Source organism: Eleutherodactylus coqui, chromosome 1, assembly GCF_035609145.1.
Source record: "Eleutherodactylus coqui strain aEleCoq1 chromosome 1, aEleCoq1.hap1, whole genome shotgun sequence".
Taxonomy (NCBI): domain Eukaryota; kingdom Metazoa; phylum Chordata; class Amphibia; order Anura; family Eleutherodactylidae; genus Eleutherodactylus; species Eleutherodactylus coqui.
In genome coordinates, this window is record NC_089837.1 from 83,265,532 (window position 1) to 83,285,904 (window position 20,373).

General features: G+C 46.2%; 1 protein-coding gene across 1 annotated transcript in view; it reads right to left on the reverse strand.

The window, feature by feature from the left end:
• The window catches only part of TPO (thyroid peroxidase), a 202,933-nt gene that overhangs the window by 114,432 nt on the left and 68,128 nt on the right, over window positions 1–20,373 (reverse strand). The window contains exon 4 of the mRNA XM_066596549.1: window positions 16,937–17,418. Within this exon, the coding sequence (XP_066452646.1) occupies window positions 16,937–17,418 (482 nt within the window). The remainder of the gene's footprint in view (window positions 1–16,936; window positions 17,419–20,373) is intronic.

Below are 20,373 nucleotides of genomic sequence, written 5' to 3' on the forward strand. Positions count from 1 at the left end.
CACATGCATTTTGGCTGAGGTTTATCTGAATGACATCATTGAATGGCTATAATTAGCTGGCGCTTGATCCAATCACAGCACTCGCTTTGCTGGAGGTGGGGTATTCAAAGCCCCACCACCAGGAAGAAGCTGAGATATCAAAGCGGAGGACACTGCAGTTTGCTGTAGCGCCGCTGGAGACCATTGTGAGGCATCAGGACGCCGAGGAACAGGTGAGTATTGATTTTCTTTTTTTATGCAGCTTGCTGGGGCTTATTTTTGGGGAGGGCTTATATTTTAAGTCTCCCCCAAAAGCGGGGTAGGTCTAATTATCGGGGTAGATCCTATTATCAGGGAAACACGGTGTGTGTGTGTTTATATATATATATATATATATATATATATATATATATATAGTGCACACACTGTATAATTTATGTATATATATTTTTACAGTGGGCAATGGTACATAAGAAATTGTATATTACAAAATAAGCTATTCGAACTCCCCATACAGAGTTGACGCATCATTTGGAGTCTTGTCTGCCATTTTTCTCAGGATCGGTAAGGTCATTTGTAAAACAGGAAGAATCCTTCCTCCCTCAGCAAAAAATCTGCCTGGGGCCCTTGATACCAGCAAGGGGCCCCCAACTTCAGTAGAATTAAAATTGCATCCTCTACGATGTTTATTAACTTTATTCATTCATTCGCAGCCTACACATTATATTTCAATGGGAAATTGGAATTACTGTACTGCAGCCCTTCACTTCCCCTAATCAAAAGAGATATGGGTAATGTACTGTAGCTAGACAGATAAAGAATAAGATGGGTAGAGTACCACTAAAATACCTTGAATATCTTACTCCAACATGAAATTAAAAACTGTGTCTGTGTCTTGAAGGAACTTCTTACCAAAGAAAGTCCTGTGATCACAGCAGCACTGACACTGATTCAAATCAGTCTCTTTCTAGTGCAAGAGGTTAGGGGGCAAGTATAGGAAGTGTGATGTGATGAGTAAAGTGTAATAAATGCAACTTCTTGTGAATTAGAAAGGTTAAGTCTGCAACATAAAGTGAGCCGTGAAGGGAAAGGCTTTACACATATGCCATACAAAAGAATCTAAGAGAACTGTCAGATTTGTATTTTCCACTGAAGGTATTGTATGCTTTAAAGGTGCTTTCCAACAATGTATGACTTTCTAGCTTTCACCCAATGAATCATTAGGATGACAATTGGTCAAAGAACTATTATAAAAATGCAGTTTTTTAAGACATATTTGTAAAATCAGAGTTTTATATGGTAATGTCTGCTATACAGGTGTTCTACATAATGAGTTACTGGCGTGATCAAATCTGCTTTTGGGACAGTATTCAGGCTGCGACAAAGGGAATGCGGAAGAGTCAAATCCTTCTGGCAGCACTGAGCAGAATAGTTCTGCGATTTATAGGTTCAGAAAGAATACTTTGCCTTTAGATCTTATTGCACAGCCAGTTTAACCCATTAAGGACTAAGTGCCATAAATACACGGCGCTTGGTCCTAGGATTTAATCCCAGCCAACTGTAAATATACAGAGCAGGATTAAAGGGGTTGTCTCGCGAAACAAAGTGGGGGTGTACACTTCTGTATGGCCATATTAATGCACTTTGTAATGTACATTGTGCATTAATTATGAGCCATACAGAAGTTATTCACTTACCTGTTCCATTGCTAGCGTCCCCGTCTCCATGGTGCCGTCTAATTTTCAGCGTCTAATCGCCGGATTAGACGCGCTTGCGCAGTCCGGTCTTCTTCTTATCTGAATGGGGCCGCTCGTGCCGGAGAGCGGCTCCTCGTAGCTCCGCCCCATCACGTGCCGATTCCAGCCAATCAGGAGGCTGGAATCGGCAATGGACCGCACAGAAGACCTGCGGTCCACCGAGGGTGAAGATCCCGGCGGCCATCTTCACAAGGTAAGTAAGAAGTCACCGGAGCGCGGGGATTCAGGTAAGCACTATCCGGTTTTCTTTTTTAACCCCTGCATCGGGTTTGTCTCGCGCCGAACGGGGGGACTATTGAAAAAAAAAAAAAAACGTTTCGGCGCGGGACAACCCCTTTAAAGGCTAATGTCCACGGATGGATTTCTGCTGCGTTTCACACGGCGTAAATCCATGGCGTTATCCTGCAGCTATTAGGTTCTATGGAACCTAATAGCTCAATGTTCACACTGCAGAATTCCACCACGGAATTCCACAGCGTGAAAGAAATCTTGGGAAAACGTGCGGCCAACTTCCATTGTAGTCAATAGGAACCGTCCATCATGCCATACTTCCACCGCTGTCTACGTCATCGCCCACTGCTGGTGCATCATGCACTGTACTACGAATGCATTCTGGCTCGCCAGACAGGACTCGCGCGGCGGATCCGTAGAGGTGAGTAGGGGGCTTTTGGGAAGGGGGCACCATGTCAGTCTCTGCTGCGATATTCTGCTGACAAAGTCCAACATGGCCGTGGGCATTAGGCCTGAAGATCCTGCTCATGCAATCAAGCAATCGGACACAGCTGAGGACCCACTTTTCCTTTACAGGCTACATAGCTCTGAATGAACACTATATAGAGAATGCAGGAAGTGGCACTGCCATTTCCTGCATGGCACCCAGCGATCACGTGACAGCCGGAAACCCCCACCATTTGGGGCTGCAGGGTCTTAACAGACCCCTAAGCAACTCTGACAATGACTACTGTCACTATAGGGGATGTTTTCCCCTGCAACTGGGGCTCCTGTGGATGTTGCACCTATTGATGCTCCAGTTACAGCGGAAAAGTGTGAAATAAAAAAAAATATAGTGTGAATGCTCCCCAGAGGTCATGGGAGACACAGATAATGCAAAAAGTTACAAAATAAATTTAAAGATTACAGAATAAAATAAAAATGTATACAAAAAACAAAGTGATCCATCGTTGACGCCAGCCTAAAACATTGTCAAATCCGCCCTGTTGTTGGAATTTATACAAACTATATGTATCAAAGCATCCAAAACAAAATTCCTATTCTTTATTTTAACATAAATATAATAATTTAAAAAAATTAATAATTATTTAAATTATATTTATTAAACTATAAAAATCTTTTTTTTTTTTTGCTTTTTGTACACTAGAGATGAGCGAACGTACTCGGTAAGGGCGTTTTCGCAATCGAGCACCGCGATTTTCGAGTACTTCACTACTCGGGTGAAAAGTACTCGGGTGCGCTGTGGGTGAGCAGGGGGTTGCAGCGGGGAGTGGGGGGGAGAGGGAGAGAGAGAGGGCTCCCACCTGTTCCCCGCTGCTACCCCCCACTCCCCTCTGCACTCCCCCGCCCCACAGCGCACCCGAGTACTTTTCACCCGAGTAGTGAAGTACTCGAAAATCGCGGTGCTCGATTGCGAAATCGCCCTTACCGAGTACGTTCGCTCATCTCTAGCGAGCACCAAAATGCTCAGGTGCTCGTTGCTCGAGTCGGACTTTAAGCGATGCTCAAGAGTTCGTTTTGAATAACGAACCCCATTGAAGTCAATGGGCGACTCGAGCATTTTTGTATATGACCCATGCTCCACTAAGGTTCTCATTTGTGCAAATCTGCAAAACCTACGAAAGTTCTGGAAACGACACAGAAACGGATAGGGCAGGCGAGGGGCAACATGCAGGGCTGCATCTCAGGTTCCCAGGTCTCACTATTAAGCCACAATAGCGGCAAGAGTGGGCCCTCCTCCCCCCCCCCCCAACAATTTTTACTTCGGACAAACCCTCATTAGCAAGGCACACCTTAGCTAAGCACCACACTACCTCCAACAAAGCACAATCACTGCCTGCATGACACTCCGCTGCCTCTTCTCCTGGGTTACATGCTGCCCAACACCCCACCCCCCTGCACGACCCTGCGTCCGCAGCGCACACAAAAGTGTCCCTGCGCAGCCTTTAGCTGCCCTCATGCCACACGCTGGCCTCATAGCCACACCACCCTCATGTCTATTTATAAGTGCGTCTGCGATGAGGAGGAACCGGAGGCACACACTGCAGAGGGTTGGCAGGGCCAGGCAGCGACCCTCTTTAAAAGGGGAGGGGGGGGGGCGATTGCCCACAATGCTGTAGAGAATCGATGAGAAATTGACGTTCGATCTTCATTCCAATCCTGTGCCACCTCCGTCAGGAGATGCAAACGTGGGTATGAAGGGGACTCAGCTGCCAGCCCAGCACTTCTACACATCTCCACAATGCAGCAATACTCTGTGTGGGAAGTATGTGAGCGGGCCCTGGGTCAGCCTTTGTCCCAGCAAACACCTTGTGTGGCCCAAGGTGCTGTGAGTGACATAGCAATGGGGAATCCATGTGTCCACACACTGCTCATTCTGTTTGGGTGTCGGATACCTCATCGACAACACAATGGGTAAACGATCTGCACTCTGCACCCTACCCAAGTCTGTCAGTGTATTGGGGACAGACAGGTAAAACACCTCTATGGGAAGTCTGTGTGCACCCACAGCATGGGTATAGGTATAAGCTGACCCCAGTAGCATTTCAGTAGTAACAGCATAGACAGACCCCAGTAACATTTCAGTAGTAACAGTATAGACAGACCCCAGCAACATTTCTGCAGTAACAGTATAGACAGAGCCGAGTAACATTTCTGTAGTAACAGTATAGGCAGGCCCCAGTAACAGTAGCAGCAGTATAGGCAGACCCCTGTAACATTTCAGTAGCAGGAGTATAGGCAGAGCCCAGTATTAGTAACATTTCAGTAGTAACAGTATAGAAAGACCCCAGTAACATTTCAGTAGTAACAGTATAGACAGACCCCAGCAACATTTCTGTAGTAACAGTATAGACAGAGCCGAGTAACATTTCTGTAGTAACAGTATAGGCAGACCCCAGTAACATTTATGTAGCAACAGTATAGACAGATCCCAGTAACATTTCTGTAGCATAAGTATAGGCAGACCCCTGTAACATTTACATGGCAGCAGTATAGGCAGACCCCAATAACATCCTTGTGGCAGCAGTATAGGCAAACCCCTGTAAAATTTACGTGGCAGCAGTATACGCAGACCCCTGTAACATTTACTTGGCAGAAGTATAGGCAGACCCCTCAAACATTTAAGTGGCAGCAGTATAGACAGACCCTAGTAACATCCTTGTAGCAGCAGTATAGGCAGACCCCTTTAACATTCAAGTGGCAGCAGTATAGGCAGACCCCTGTAACATTTAAGTGGCAGCAGTATAGGCAGACCCCTGTAACGTTCTTGTAGCAGAAGTATAGGCAGGCAGACCCCAGTAAAATTTCTGTAGTAATAGTATAGGCCAACCTCTGAAACATTGGGGTACCATGAGCGTAGGCAAAGGCCGAAAAATTTGGTTGGATAAGAGTGTAGGCATGGGCCCGAAAAATAAGTGTACCAAGAGTACAAGTGTACCTCTGAAAAATTTATCAACCGAGAGGGCAGGTGAAACCCATAAATATTTTTTGAAATATACAGCTCACTGTTGCTTAATTTGTAACAGAGCCTGTAGGCAGCCCTGTTGAAAAATTGGTTCGTGTTAAAGTATCAATACTTTTGAAACTTTGAAAAATCGTAAAAATATTGGTAGATGTAGGTGAGCCTTTTGGGCCACAGAAAAATTGGCCGTTCAGCGCGATAACATGTTGTTTCTGGAGGAGGAGTAGCAGGAGGAGGACTAATGTCAGAGACAGATTGACAAAGAGAAATGCCCCGTTTTCCCAGTGATAGAGAGGAGTGCTTTTATCTGCGGTTGCAGAATCTTTAGGTTCCGCTGCTCTCCGCCGGTGAAGAAGAGAAGTCTGGGGAAATCCAGGCTTTGTTCATCTTTATGAGTGTAAGCATGCCAGCACTGGCAGTTGACAGGCGGGTACGCTTGTCCGCGCTGATTCCCCCAGCTGCACCCCAGCTGCACCCTCTCTGACAAGACGATAGCGGCAGTGCAAGCCAGCACCTCCAGGGCATACAGCGCACGTTTGTGCCACGTGTCCAGCTTTGACACCCAATAGTTGTATGGAGCTGAGGCATCACGGAGGACGGTGGTATGATCGGCTACATACTCCCTCACAATCTTTTTACAGTGCTCCCTCTGACTCAGCCTTGACTGGGGAGTGGTGACACAGTCTTGCTGGGGAGCCATAAAGCTGGCAAAGGCCTTAGAGAGTGTTCCCCTGCCTGCGCTGAACATGCTGCCTGATCTCCGCTCCTCCACTTCTACTTGGCCCTCGGAACTGCGCCTTCTGCCGCTAGCACTGTCAGATGGGAAGTTTAGCATCACTTTGTCCACCAGGGCCCTGTGGTATTGCATCACTCTCGAACCCCGTTCCTCTTTGGGAATGAGAGTGGAAGGGTTCTCCTTATACCGTGGGTCGAGAAGGGTGTACACCCAGTAATCCGTAGTGGCCAGAATGCGTGTAACGTGAGGGTCACGAGAAAGGCAGCCTCACATGAAGTCAGCCATGTGTGCCAGGGTACCAGTACGCAACACATCGCTGTCCTCACTAGGAAGATCACTTTCAGGATCCTCCGCCTCCTCCTCCTCGCCCACAGGCCATACACGCTGAACAGATGGGAGGCAAGCAGCATGGGTACCCTCTGCAGTGGGCCCAGTTGTCTTTTCACCCTCCTCCTCCTGCTCCTCCCCCTCTTCCTCCTCCTCCTCCTCCAAAACGCGCTGAGATATAGACATGAGGGTGCTCTGACTATCAAGCGACATACTCTCTTCCCCTGTCTCCTGCTCTGACCGCAAAGCGTCAGCCTTTATGCTTTGCAGCGAACTTCTCAGCAGGCATAGCAGAGGAATGGTGACGCTAATGATTGCAGCATCGCCGCTCACCATCTGGGTAGACTCCTTAAAGTTTCCAAGGACCTGGCAGATATCTGCAATCCAGGCCCACTTCTCGGTAAAGAATTGAGGAGGCTGACTCCCACTACGCCACCCATGTTGGAGTTGGTATTCCACTATTGCTCTACGCTGCTCATATAGCCTGGCCAACATGTGCAGCTTAGAATTCCACCGTGTGGGCACGTTGCACAGCAGTCAGTGCTCTGGCAGATTAAACCGATGTTGCAGGGTCCTGAGGGTGGCAGCATCCGTGGTGGACATGCGGAAATCTGCGCAGACACGGCGTACCTTGCCTAGCAGGTCAGACAAGTGCGGTAGTTTTTCAGAAACCGCTGAACCACCAAATTGAAGACATGGGCCAGGCATGGCACGTGTGTGAGGCTGGCGAGCTGCAGAGCCACCACCAGGTTACGGCCGTTGTCACACACGACCATGACCGGTTGGAGGCTCAGCGGCGAAAGCTAGAGGTCGGTCTGCTCTGTCAGACCCTGCAACAGTTCGGGGGCTGTGTGCCTCTTGTCACCTAGGCTGAGGAGTTTCAGCACGGCCTGCTGACGCTTGCCCACAGCTGTGCTGCCGCGCCACATCGACTGCTGGCGACATGCTGCTCACATTTCTTAATTGAGAGGTAGAGGTTGCATAGGAGGAGGAGGAGGGGTAGGGTTTAGAGGAGGTGGCATAGACCGCCGCAGATACCCGAACCGAGGAAGGACCCGCTATTCTGGGTGTGGGTAGGATGTGTGCGGCCCCAGGCTCTGACTCGGTCCCAGCCTCCACCAAATTCATGCAGTGTGCCGTCAGGGAGATATAGTGGCCCTGCCCACCAGTACTTGTCCACGTGTCAGTGGTTAAGTGGACCTTGCCAGTAACCGTGTTGGTGAGGGCACGATTGATGTTGCAGGAGACGTACTGGTGTAGGACTGGGACGGTACACCGGGAAAAATAGTGGCGACTCGGGACCGAGTAGCGTGGGACCGCCGCCACCATCATGTTTTTGAAAGCCTCCATTTCCACAAGCCTGTATGGCAGCATATCCAGGCTGATCAATTTGGCAACGTGCACGTTTAAAGCTTGAGCATGAGGGTGCGTGGCAACGTATTTGCGCTTGCGCTAGCGACAGCTGGATGCTGCGCTGAGACATTGCTGGATGGGGCCAAGGACAGCAGAGGTGAGGGTGTGGGTGCAGGCCAGGAGGCACTCATGCCTGTGTCCTGAGAGGGGGGTTGGATCTGAGTGGCAGGTTGGGGCACAGAGGGAGAGGCAGTGGTGCGACCCGGAGGCGGTGAACGGCCTTTGTCCCACCTTGTGGGGTGCTTCGCCATCATATGCCTGCACATGCTGGTGGTGGTGAGGCTGGCAGTGGTGGCTCCCCGGCTGATCTTGGCGCGACACAGGTTGCACACCCCAGTTCGTCGGTCGTCCGCGCTCTCACTGAAAAACATCCACACCTTTGAACACCTTGGCCTCTGCACGGTGGCTTGGCGCGAGCGGGTGCTTTGGGAAACTGTTGGGGGATTCTTCACTCTGGCCCTGCCTCTACCCCTGGCCACCCCACTGCCTCTTCCAACCTGTCCTGCTGCCGCACTTGCCTCCCCCTCTGAAGACCTGTCCTCAGTTGGCTTAGCAAACCAGGTTGGGTCAGTCACCTCATCGTCCAGCGGCCATTCCTCCGAATCCTCTGTGCGCTCCTCCCTCGGACTTACTGCCCTTACTACTACCTCACTGATAGAGAAATATGTCTCATCATCATCGTCCTCCTCACCCACTGAAAGCTCTTGAGACAGTTGCCGGAAGTCCCCAGCCTCATCAGCTGCACCCCGGGAACTTTCCAAAGGTTGGGCATCGGTCACGACAAACTCCTCAGCTAAAAGAGGAACCAAGGCAGGGGCCCGAAAACAGTTCCTGGGAGTCTGCCTGCTCATCAGAATGTGTCATTTTCATGAAAAGAGTAGGCTGGGAGGAAGGGGGAGCAGCAGCGAGAGGATTCAGAGTTGCAGCAGTGGACGGCGTAGAAGACAGGGTGGTCGATACATTGCTGAATGCATTTTCTGCCATCCACGACAGGACCTGCTCACACTGCTCTGGTTGTAATAAAGGTCTACCACGTGGACCCAAAAATTGTGATATGAAGCTAGGGACCCCAGAAACTTGCCTCTCTCCTAATCCCACAGCAGCCGGCTGCGATTCACCTGGACCAGGAACTCGGCCTGTGCCCACACCCTCAATTGGACCTCTGCGTCCTCGCCCGCGTCCACGTCCTCTAGCCCTACCCCTCAGCATGGTGGATTATGAATAGAGCAGACACAGAGCGGTGTAAATAATTATGGAATTATTGGCGTACAGTTGGAGGCTGACAGCGGTATTGTAACGCTAACTCCAGGCAGAAACAAAGAATACAGAAGGCTGCAAACAGGCCTAGCCGTGCAATACGGATGCACTAGAACTCCCACCAGACAACCTGTAAAATGCACACAGTCAGGGGTAGCTCAACGAAGGAGCTTTTCTTGTAATTTCTTTGAAAAAGAATACAGGCTATATAGCCTGTATATGACTTTCCCTCTATCAGTGGCTGTCACCGCACGCTGTGCGTCAAGTTGACGGCAGGCACAGAACGGTGTAAATAATTATGGAATTATTGGGGTACAGTTGGAGGCTGACAGCGGTATTGTAACGCTAACTCTAGGCAGAAACAAAGAATACAGAAGGCAAACAGGCCTAGCGGCGCAAAAGTGATTCACTCCAACTCCCACCAGACACACAGTAAATTTCAGACGGTCAGGGGTAGCCCAATGGAGGAGCTTTTCTTGTAATTTTTTGGAAGAAGAATACAGGCTATATAGCGTGTATATGACTTTCCCTCTATCAGTGGCTGTCGCCGCACGCTGTGCGTCAAGTTGACGGCAGATACAGAGCGTTGTAAATAATCATGGAATTATTGGCGTACAGTTGGAGGCTGACAGCGGTATTGTAACGCTAACTCCAGGCAGAAACAAAGAACACAGAAGGCTGCAAATAGGCCTAGCCGTGCAATAGGGATTCACTACAACTCCCACCAGAAACACAGTAAATTTGAGATGGTCAGGGGTAGCTCAACCAAGGAGCTTTTATTGTAATTTTTTTGAAAAATAATACAGGCTATATAGCGTGTATATGACTTTCCCTCTACCAGGGGCTGTCGCCGCACACTGTGCCTGAAGCTGACGGCAGACACAGAGCGGTGTAAAAAACTAGGGAATTATTGGCGTACAGTTGGAGGCTGACAGCGGTTATGTTACGCAAACTGCAGCCAGAAAAACATTATACGCAAGGCTTCAAAAAGGCCTAGCTGCGAAATAGTGAAACACTACAACTCCCAGCAGCCACGCAGTAAATTTCAGATGGTCAGGGATAGCCCAACGAAGGAGCTTTTCTTGTAATTTTTTTGAAAAACAATACAGCCTATATAGCGTGTATATGACTTTCCTTCTAGCAGGGGCTGTGACAGTACGCTGTGCGTGTAGCTGACGGCAGACACAGAGCGGTGTAAAAAATTAGGGAATTATTGGCGTACAGTTGGAGGCTGACAGCGGTTATGTAACGCAAACTGCAGCCAGAAAAAAATTATACGCAAGGCTGCAAAAAGGCCTAGCTGCGTAATAGTGAAGCACTACAACTCCCAGCAGCCACGCAGTAAAATGCAGACGGTCACAGGTAGCCCTAAGAAGGACCATTGGGCTTCTTGTAGACAGGATTCTAACTATCACTCTCCCTGCCTCATCAGTACTGCCCCTATACTCTGTATAATTGACTGCAGACTGAGAACGCTATAACTGCACAGCCCGAGATGAAAAAAAATTTTTGGGTGCAAAACTGCTCCCAGCAGCCACAGCAGTAGTGCACACAGTCAGATGTGGCCCTAAGAAGGACCGTTGGGGTTCTTGAAGATGCTAACACTATCCCTGAATGAGCAAAAGCACCTTCCCTAATCTCTGCCAGCGTGTGTCTGAGGCGTGCCGCGGGCGGGACCGCTTTAAATACTCGGCGGTCACTTGATCTCGCCAGCCACTCACTGCAGGGGGGTGGGATAGGGCTGGCACGTCACAGCAGGAAGTGGTAATGCCTTCCCTGCATGTCTATTTTCCAGAAAATGGCGCTAAACATGCAGGGAAGGAAATGGAATTGACTCGAGTACCTCGTGGTGCTCGTCTCGAGTAACGAGCATCTTGAACACCCTAATACTCGAACGAGTATCAAGCTCGGACGAGTACGCTCGCTCATCTCTATTCACTTGCCATTCTTTCCTCTTCATTCAACCCAGGGTTAATAGAGAACTTTGTTTTATTCATTTCAACACATCTATGCTCTACTTTGATGTATTTATTAGGAGACATATTAGTGATCATAGCTCTTTTTTAAATATATCATGCATTGAAGTTCTACAGAAGAACCTTTAGTGATATATGGGTGCAACTCAGATCGAGCATATCTGTGCTGTTGGAGCCCCATTGGCATTGAATATGGCATGGGATGGGATTCTTTGCATGGACTGTGGGTCTATGGAAAAAAAAATCACATATGTGAAGTAGCCCACTGAACTCAGTGGGTCTATATACCATCCATATCTAGCGCATTGCAAACATGAACTGCATATGAACAAAATACACACATATGTGAATAAGTGATCAACTAGTATTACCAGCATGATGTGGGCAAAAAGTTGTAATATTGCAGGATGCCAGTTGATATGAATGAGCAACCATACTATATGGTCACACAATAGCCTCCAGAGTGGGAGCCCAAGCGTATAGAATGGGTTTCTATTAATAATGTAAAGTTTATTGTACTATTAAAATATAAATCTATCACAGATCAAGAGAATTTCGGTATGAGATGGCATTGGAAGTACAATATATTATTGTGCCCCCTAGCACCCATTCTCAGGACTGCTACAAACTTCCTGGAACTTCCAGCAACTAGGAGGCCACAACCAAGGACCTGATAACCCCATATAGCGCCTGAGACCCTTATGTATAATCTAAATATCTAAAGCGCATTCTCATTGGTTAATATGACGTATAAGAAAAGAAGATACAACTTTGGGTTGTATATTTTGAGTGTCATTACTGTTGCCAGAAGAGTTTGTTTTATCTAATGCTTATGATGGAGAAAAGCCATATATTCAAACAAATATGCTGTCTTGCAGCTTTCTTCATTATATCCTCAAGCTTCCATACTTTATTCCTTTTCATATAATATTCTTTTCATTGGCAAAGCACACCAGAAGAAATGTTCCTCCTCATACAAAGGGAAAAAATCCTTTTAGACTCTGAGAACTTCACTTACAAAATTTACAAGCATGGCAGCATGCAGAGCCTTTGTGTAAAAGAGAAATAATTCTAATATTGTATTTTAAATAGGAAGCCTCAGAACCCAAAGCTATCCTCATAAACTACGACAATTCATCTTATCTGATACAGATCGTCTAGCGCTTGATTAATAATTCAGAAAACCGCATGTGGAAAACTGAGTCAATAGTGACAGTGGTAGCTTTAATGTTTTTGCTACACCCTTAGACTTATTGAGCTTTGTGTCGTACGGAATCCGTATGAAAAGAATTGTGCAGGAGCGCTGCTTTAATACAAAATGTAAGGCCCCATTGTGCCCCTGCACAGGGTCAGCTCGTAAGCCTTTGCCATGTGCAAGAGTCCTTATGCTATTACTATTACTAATTAAAGATATGTACACTGTCACACTCATTTTTTAATCAAATGGTTTTTGGAAATGAAGACGTTTTGTACTTGGTTCTCATTAAAAACATGACTAGGGGCACCATAACCGTAACTGTATGCTCACTTACCTATAACAAACATATACTTACACCTTCTTGCTGTAAAAACGTGGGTTGGCCACAGCTTTATTAACATATTTTAAAACATATATTAATCTTCAATTTAACTTAATTTAACTTAATTTAACTTTCTTCTGACTAACACCTTCCCATGCCGTAAACTGCTGAACTTTAAAACCGTAACGGCCCACAGGACGTTCGTAAGACCCTGATCTTCCTTGGGCCTGAAAACCTTCCTCTACGCCGTAGCACGCATGGGAAGCTCCCGGCCTACCTTCACCAGCTGTGACAACTTCCATAAAACAGTCCAACATCAAGTCCTCTTTGCTTTCACCCTACTGGGCGGTTGGGCGGGCATCTTCACCGCTGCGTCCTTCTTCTTCCTTGCCCCAGCCGTTTCTGCTCCTTCCCGCTCTCTGCTACCTCCTTCCTGTATTAGCTCCACCCCTTCCCTTCCTAAGCTTGCTGTTAACCCCTTCCTCCCCTGCCCCCAGTCCCACGCCGCCTCATTATGCATTTTGCGGCATACAATTCTAATTGTTTGGTTTCCATGTTCTATTGTTTTCTAAGGCGCTGCAGATTAGAGGACTGAAATTTTAGCAAATTCTGTTAGAGTAAACTGACAGCCCCTCCTCTAACCTGCTGCCCTGCTGTGAAGGTGCATTCAATGCCTTTCCACTGAGCTATTACTGAGGACTGTATGGCAGTGATGAGGATAATGGAGGAAATCAAGAGGTCAGAGAGCAGAGAAAACTACTATTACAGAGGGCTATATTCCAGTACCTGGTGGGCGTATGGTGGAGGAGATCAGGAGGACAGAGAAAGCTACTATTACAGAGGGCTGTATGACAGTACCTGGTGATGGTATGGTGAAGGAGTTCAGGAGGACAGAAAGGAGAGAAAGCTACTACTACAGAGGGCTGTAATTCACAGAAGGTGAATTTTCTACCAACAGCTACTCAGAGAGAAGATGAGATAGATAGCCTTGTAGTATTTGGTCAGCTATAAACTAATGGATTTGCATTGCAGAATCCATGGTCGGTGTCCACACTAAAGATCCACAGCAAATTCCATTTGTTACATGCTATGCAAAAGCGAATTGTGATTTTTGCAAGCGGAGGAAAAATCACAGCTTACTCTATTTTCATGTGGATTCCCCAAGGGCGGCTTCCATTGAAGTCAATGGAAGCCATCCGTCCTGCGGCCCTTCCACTATTAACATTGCAGAAAGGGCGTGGATGCCATGTCATCGCCTTGCGACAGTGTGGGAGAAAAAAAAAAGGAAAAAAAATCCGGACTGCGCATGTCCGATAGTGAGCTGTCTGGACCATCCATAGAAAATACAGGTAGCCGGCTGAGCACAGGGTCGGATTCAGCTGTGGGCTCCCGCAAGTGGAATCTGGCCCATCACTACAACTACTGTACAAGCACAGCTCCCATTGATTTCAATGACAGCTGTGCCTGCAATTACAAATGGCGGCTACTACACAGGGGTCGGAGCAACGCTTCTGCTCTGACCTGGTGTATTCTAGCGAGCACTGCCTGGAAAACCCATTTAATGTCCACTGAGTGATTCCCCAGCACTGCGGTTGGGAATGACTGCATTAAGGACTTCATGGTTAATACAAAAAGGTAACAGTATTGCAATGTAAATAATTTAAAGAGTTGTATAAGGCAGTCTGACAGACTTTGCCAAAACTGGATCAGGTGCATTTAAAGCCCAATAAAGCAAACCAACAACGCTTATACTATCAGTAAACATAAAGCTTTTTTTTATCGGGAGAGAAAACAGCAACTTCATTACAACTACAATACACATTGAATGAAGAATAAGATGATCCAGTCTGAGAAGGGCTGAATGAAGCAAAGTACTGTAGATAGAAGACGTCTCAAACACAAGCAGTAATCACTAAACTACATAGGAAAGGAAACCAGGCCAAACTGTTGGTACTCTATGTCACTTACAAAATTTACGATAGCTGCGGCAAACCTTTTCAACAGTGTAGCAGAGATCCTGAACCTCTTTCGGTAAAACTGGGGTAACACTGCAAAAGTCTAAGGAGAAACCCTAAAGAGTTAAAATGCTGTCATGGAGATAAACTGTGACTTGTGCCAAAATCACTGCATGCACTAAAATTTGTGCCAATTTCGGCACATTGGAACTGAACATAGGAACTTTCTAGAGACTGGAGTCTTGGTTACAGTTCAAATAGGACCTTTTAGGGCTAAATCACAGTGGAAAGACAGTACAGAGCACAGTTTGCTAGAGACGATGCAGAAACTAGGTCTGAGAGCAGAGAAGCTGCTGCCTGTGAGGGGTAGCTGCAGGAGCTACTGAAACGGAGAGTGGTTGGAGCCAAGAGAGGGAGCCAGCATTGTGTCACCAGACCAGTGGGAGACCTGGACAGCAACAAGAATCTACAGAAGTCGTAGAGAGCTCTCCTTACCTTAAACTAGTTGGGGTCAGTCAAAGTGAGTACTCCAATGTGACATATTGTAAGTGAGGCTAGCCTCAATCTGGTAATAGGTGTGCACACCAAGAACAGTGTGTTAGCAGGTCTGCAATAGGAAATAGGGCTCATATTGTGCACACTAACATTGTGCAAATTTCTGTTGCTTGATCCCCGGTTATGGACTGTATTATTTAAAGGGCCGTTATATGTGGATACAGGAACCAGCTTTTCTAAGAGACGATATTGGAGTGTTAACCACTAAGGGGAAGTTGTGTCACTGTGCCATATATTCCATAACTAGACATTGTGTGATACAGTGCGATAATAGTCGAGTGCTATTTATATTGTTTTTTCCTATAGTGTAAAAGGTATTATTCTCAAGATCTAGTTAGCCGTAGTTAGCAATGGGTGATTCTAAGTAAAAATGTTTGATTGTGTAATCATTATTACTATATCATAACTGTTCATTACTATTTCATAGTTTATCAATACGTATTGTAAACTTTGGTTACTCCATCTGCTACATCATATCCTTAATCAGGCATTACACCACCCACAACAATAGTACTCCCATAGCAGTGATAGTGTACTCAAGAACAGTAACATCTTCAGGATGGCAGTTACAAGGACAGCTGCAAGATTCGTAGTAACACAGAGGGACCTATAAGAGCAGCCAAAGAACTAGAATACTAATAAGTACTTTGCATTTCTGTCACCTTGGGTGAGCAGAGGAGGACAAAAGAAGGGCAGAACATTGACTGGAAGGGACTAATCATCACTTGATATGCTGTACCATAACTTCTGTATCAGGAAAAGTCTGTGACATGCCCAAGGCAGCATGTTCCAGGTGTTCATCACCTATGACTAGAAATGAGCGAGCATGCTCGTCTGAGCTTGAAGCTCGTTCAAGCATTAGCCTATTCGAGATACTCTTTACTCGAGACGAGTACCATGTTTTCAATGTAGGTGCGGCTGCTGCTGGCGGCTCCATTGAAAACAATGGTCTGCTGGCACCCCTGCATTCTTTTTCTGGGAAGGGCTTTACATATAAGCCCTTCCCTGAAAAAGAAGAATTTTACAGTTAAAAAAAAAAAAAAAAAAGTAAAAAAAAACTTACCTCTCTGCCGCTGCCATGTCCCGCAGGGATGCAGAACACATCTGCCGCGTGAGGCAGATGTTTCCTGCATCCCAGCAAGGAAAAAGAATTCCCTGCTGCACCTGCCACATCTGTGACAGATGCAGCAGAGGAATTCTAAATCCCTGCGGGGAATAAAGGATTCCGTACCGCAGCTGTCACACATGACAGCTGCGGTGGAGGATCCTGCTGCCGGCACCCCTGAAATGTTTTTCAGGGAAGGGCTTTAAATATAAGAGAAACAAGGAAAAGTGTTTAAAAAAAACACAAAAAAAACCATACTCACCTCCCTTCGGCTGCCAGGCTCAGCTGCATCTTCTCCTGGCTGTCCCCGCCTCTGTAGATCTCAGCTATCAGCAGGCGAGGATTTAAAATCTCCGCCTGCTGGTAAATCTGATTATGATTGGCTGAAGCAATTCAGCCAATCACAATCAGAGCTACCAGCATTTGGGGATTATAAATCCCCGACTGTTGATAGCTCAGAACTACAGAGCCGGGGACAGCGTCAGAAGGTGAGTAGCTATTTTTTTATTTTTTACACTATTTTAAATGGATTTTCTATTACTAAAGGTCAATTTGTGAACCATGAAGCTCAAACATAGCAAACCAATTCAATTGCAACCTATATAACAAATTGAAGAGGACACATCACACAGTGTAGACAAAAAAACCCATAATATATAAACCTGATGGAGAGCTCCAACAATTTTCCGAGTTTCCTGGTAGGTTGTTTCAGAACTCCAGTGGGGATTGAGTTTCTTCAGAACTTTGGCCACGCGGTTGTGTTCTCTGAACCACAGTGTATGCATTGCCGCTAGAGTTACGACTTCATTTGACCTGGTTTCACCTGCAAAGAAGCATTCAATTCTCTCATCATTGGTAGCATTAGGGTCTTGTATACAGGGTGATGGCGTGTCATCGACAAAAGGCATATACTCTTGTCCGAGATCCGAATGTTGAATGTTTACTCTCAGAAGACCTTCCTCACTGGAGTGATTCCTCAGTTTATTTTCGATAGCTTCTGTGCTGCCATAGACTGTCGATGCATCAATAAATGCTGTCAAAACATTTATTTGTTCTCTGGAGCTTGTAACAGAGGGAATTCCAAACATTGCACTCTGATCTCCAGTGTCACAGGCTGCTAGGGATCGATAGAAAGGTATGCATCCTTTTTGGGATAAGGAGTCGTTTATGGACACCTACAAAGAAAATAAACAGGAAAACATGAAATGTGTATTTGGCTGCAGAGGCGTAACTTGAAGCTCCTGGGCCCCAATGCAAAACCTTTATAAGGGCCCCCAACTATAATGCTTTATTCATAGCACTGAGCTCCCTAGATGGAGAAGAGAGGCATTATGGGCCCCCTAAGGTTCCTGGGCCTGGGAGCAACTGCATCCCCTATTGTTACATCAGTGTTTGGATGTAAGATATATACATGGAAATTTCTGAGTGTGAACATGACCATATAGAAGATGCAATACCTTGTAAATAATGCAAGGACGCTCAGTGGCTCAATAGTTAGTACTAGAAATGAGCGAACGTGCTCGTTTAGAGCAATTATTTGATTGAGCATCACTTTCTTCGAGTAACTGCCTAATCGGGCGAAAAGATTCGGGGGCGCCGGGGGTGACAGGATGGAGTGGGGGGGGGGGAGAGAGAGAGAGCTCCCCCCTGTTCCAACCTGCTACCCCCGGCTCCACCCCGCCCCCCAAATCTTTTCGCCTGAATAGGTAGTTACTCGAAAAAAGCAATGCTCGATCGAGTAATTGTCCTAACCGAGCACGCTCATCTCTAATTAGTACTGTTGTCTTGCAACACTGGGGTTTCAGGTTAGGACAAGATGTGCAAGGAATTTACATGTTTTGGTTGTATTTGCTTGGTCTGTTTCTTAGAGCTTCTCCTCACGACCGTACTTGCACATGTTTTTGCCTATGTAAAATATAAGGGTGCAATGTACAGAGAATAGAACCCATTGATCTCATGAATGTTTTTTGCTTGCTGAAAAAAAAATGGTCCTGTTCTATCTTTCTGCATATTGTGCAGCAAAGGCCCTAGTTCATAGGACAAATATGTTGCGCTGACGCGAGCGTATAAAGCTTGTGTGAAGATGCTCTTACTCTGCAAAAACATAATGTACCAATATGAAATTGGCGAGTGTTTTAAGGATACGCTTACGTGGCAGAATCCAGTGCAGATTTTTCCATGTGAATTTGGACTCTAACAACCACAACAGCAATTTGTAGCTGCTCCGCGGAGCAGCCCATTCACACGTCCGTGATGCAGACTGCGTGTTTCCATGGCTCCCATACGAGCCTACGGTAAGCACCCTGGACAGCACGCACCATGAAACTGACAGTCTATTTTTTTTAGAAATGCAGATTCTGCGCTTCTAAAAAGGGTCCGTGTGAGCGCTTATATAGGAAAGTATTGGTATATAAGCGTGGTTTTACATGCCGCTGTAACAGTGTGTAAAGCACGGTCATCTGACCGATCCCTGATCGATTGCGTGCGACAATTGTGTGACAATTTGAACTTGACCAGAAGAACTTTCAGGCTGATAAAAGGAAATTAATTGCTGCACTACAAATAGAAGAGCTGGTTGTGCAGAATGGAGTGCAGCCGGTGACAGAGTGGGACCCAGGAAGGGAGAAATGGCGCTGCAACGACTGCAAAGTGCACAGAGGGAAAGTGCATCCAATGAAGAAAAATACTCTGCTGCATGGGCTAGCTGAATGCTGGGTGTGATAACAAGCAGAAAAGCACAGAAGAACAGTGAGTGTGTAACAGGTGCAACTATCTGCAGGCCACTTAAAGACTACAGGAAGGGAGGGAGAAGTTTCTGCTAGAAAGCAATCATCTGCAGGGACAAGAGAAAGAGCCAGATGACTGAAGGAAAACTGAGGGAGCCTCGATGTGGGTACAGGACAGCTGGATCAGAACCAGGAGTACTCCTGCATCTGTACCGTAAGTGATGGAGGCCTCAGGAAACAACAGACAGTGTGCCTACTTAGGCTTAGTAGACCTGCTGTTAGTGATACAGAACAAATGTCATTACATCGGCCTCATGTATCACACTGGGTGTTGGGACTGTAAATATCAACCAAAACTAGCCTGGGGCAGCAAGACAGCTGCATTAGAGATCTGTTAAAACCTTCTTTGGATTCCGCCCATTGCGGAGCACATTCCATTGTCTATGTACTGTGAGCATTACACTCTAATTTGCAATATTATTAGACTTTGGTAAAGTTCAGTTGATCTGTTCTCCAAGGAGTGGTTAATTGTATAATTCTCTAATTCTAAGTGTGAGAGATTGTACGCATACAACTACTGTTATTAGACTAAGCTAGACGCTAATTTGGAATTATTTACCATGCTGTAATTGCTTATTGGTGCTTGTACTGTTTCCTATATTGCAGTATTTTCCTTCTTTTCAGTTAGTCAGTTCCAATAAAAAAAGTATAATTTTTAGAATTCTATGGTCTGTCTGGTATACTGCTACCTGTGTTGGAACAGCCGCAACAAACGTTATGGACCTTTACTATTGTCTGGCTCAACAGAAGAAGAGAGAAGTAAGATAAAAGAGAGTGAAGCCTGGTATTGCAGCTCACCACAGCCCCATTTAAGTGAATGGGACTGAGCTGCAGTACCTAGCACAGCCACTACCAAATGTATGGTGCTGTGCTTAGTATATAATGAAGGGAATGAGGTATTTGCCAGAGCACCATGGCCCCTTTCAGTTAGATGATTAGAGGGGATGCTGAGAGTGGGACCCCCAATATTGATGGTCTGTTCCAGGGATTAAATATTACACATTTCTATTTTGCCTCATGCTAATATTGTCTAGAAACAAAGAAAACAAGAAGCTTGTCAGTCCTGAAATTGATGAATATGTTCAGTACCTGTGTTATGAGAGGCTATATATTTTGTCTACTCCTGCAAATTACATATTGGAAAGGCATGGTAAAAAAGTCCTATCCGCTCTCAGTCAAGCATTGCCGAGAGAACTCCATGTATTAGGATTGGATGGGAGCAGTTGAGAGACAGGCCTCTTGTGCTAATATAATCATGTGGCAGCATACGAATAAGACAGATGCTAGTATATGAAGACCTGAAGTACAAATCC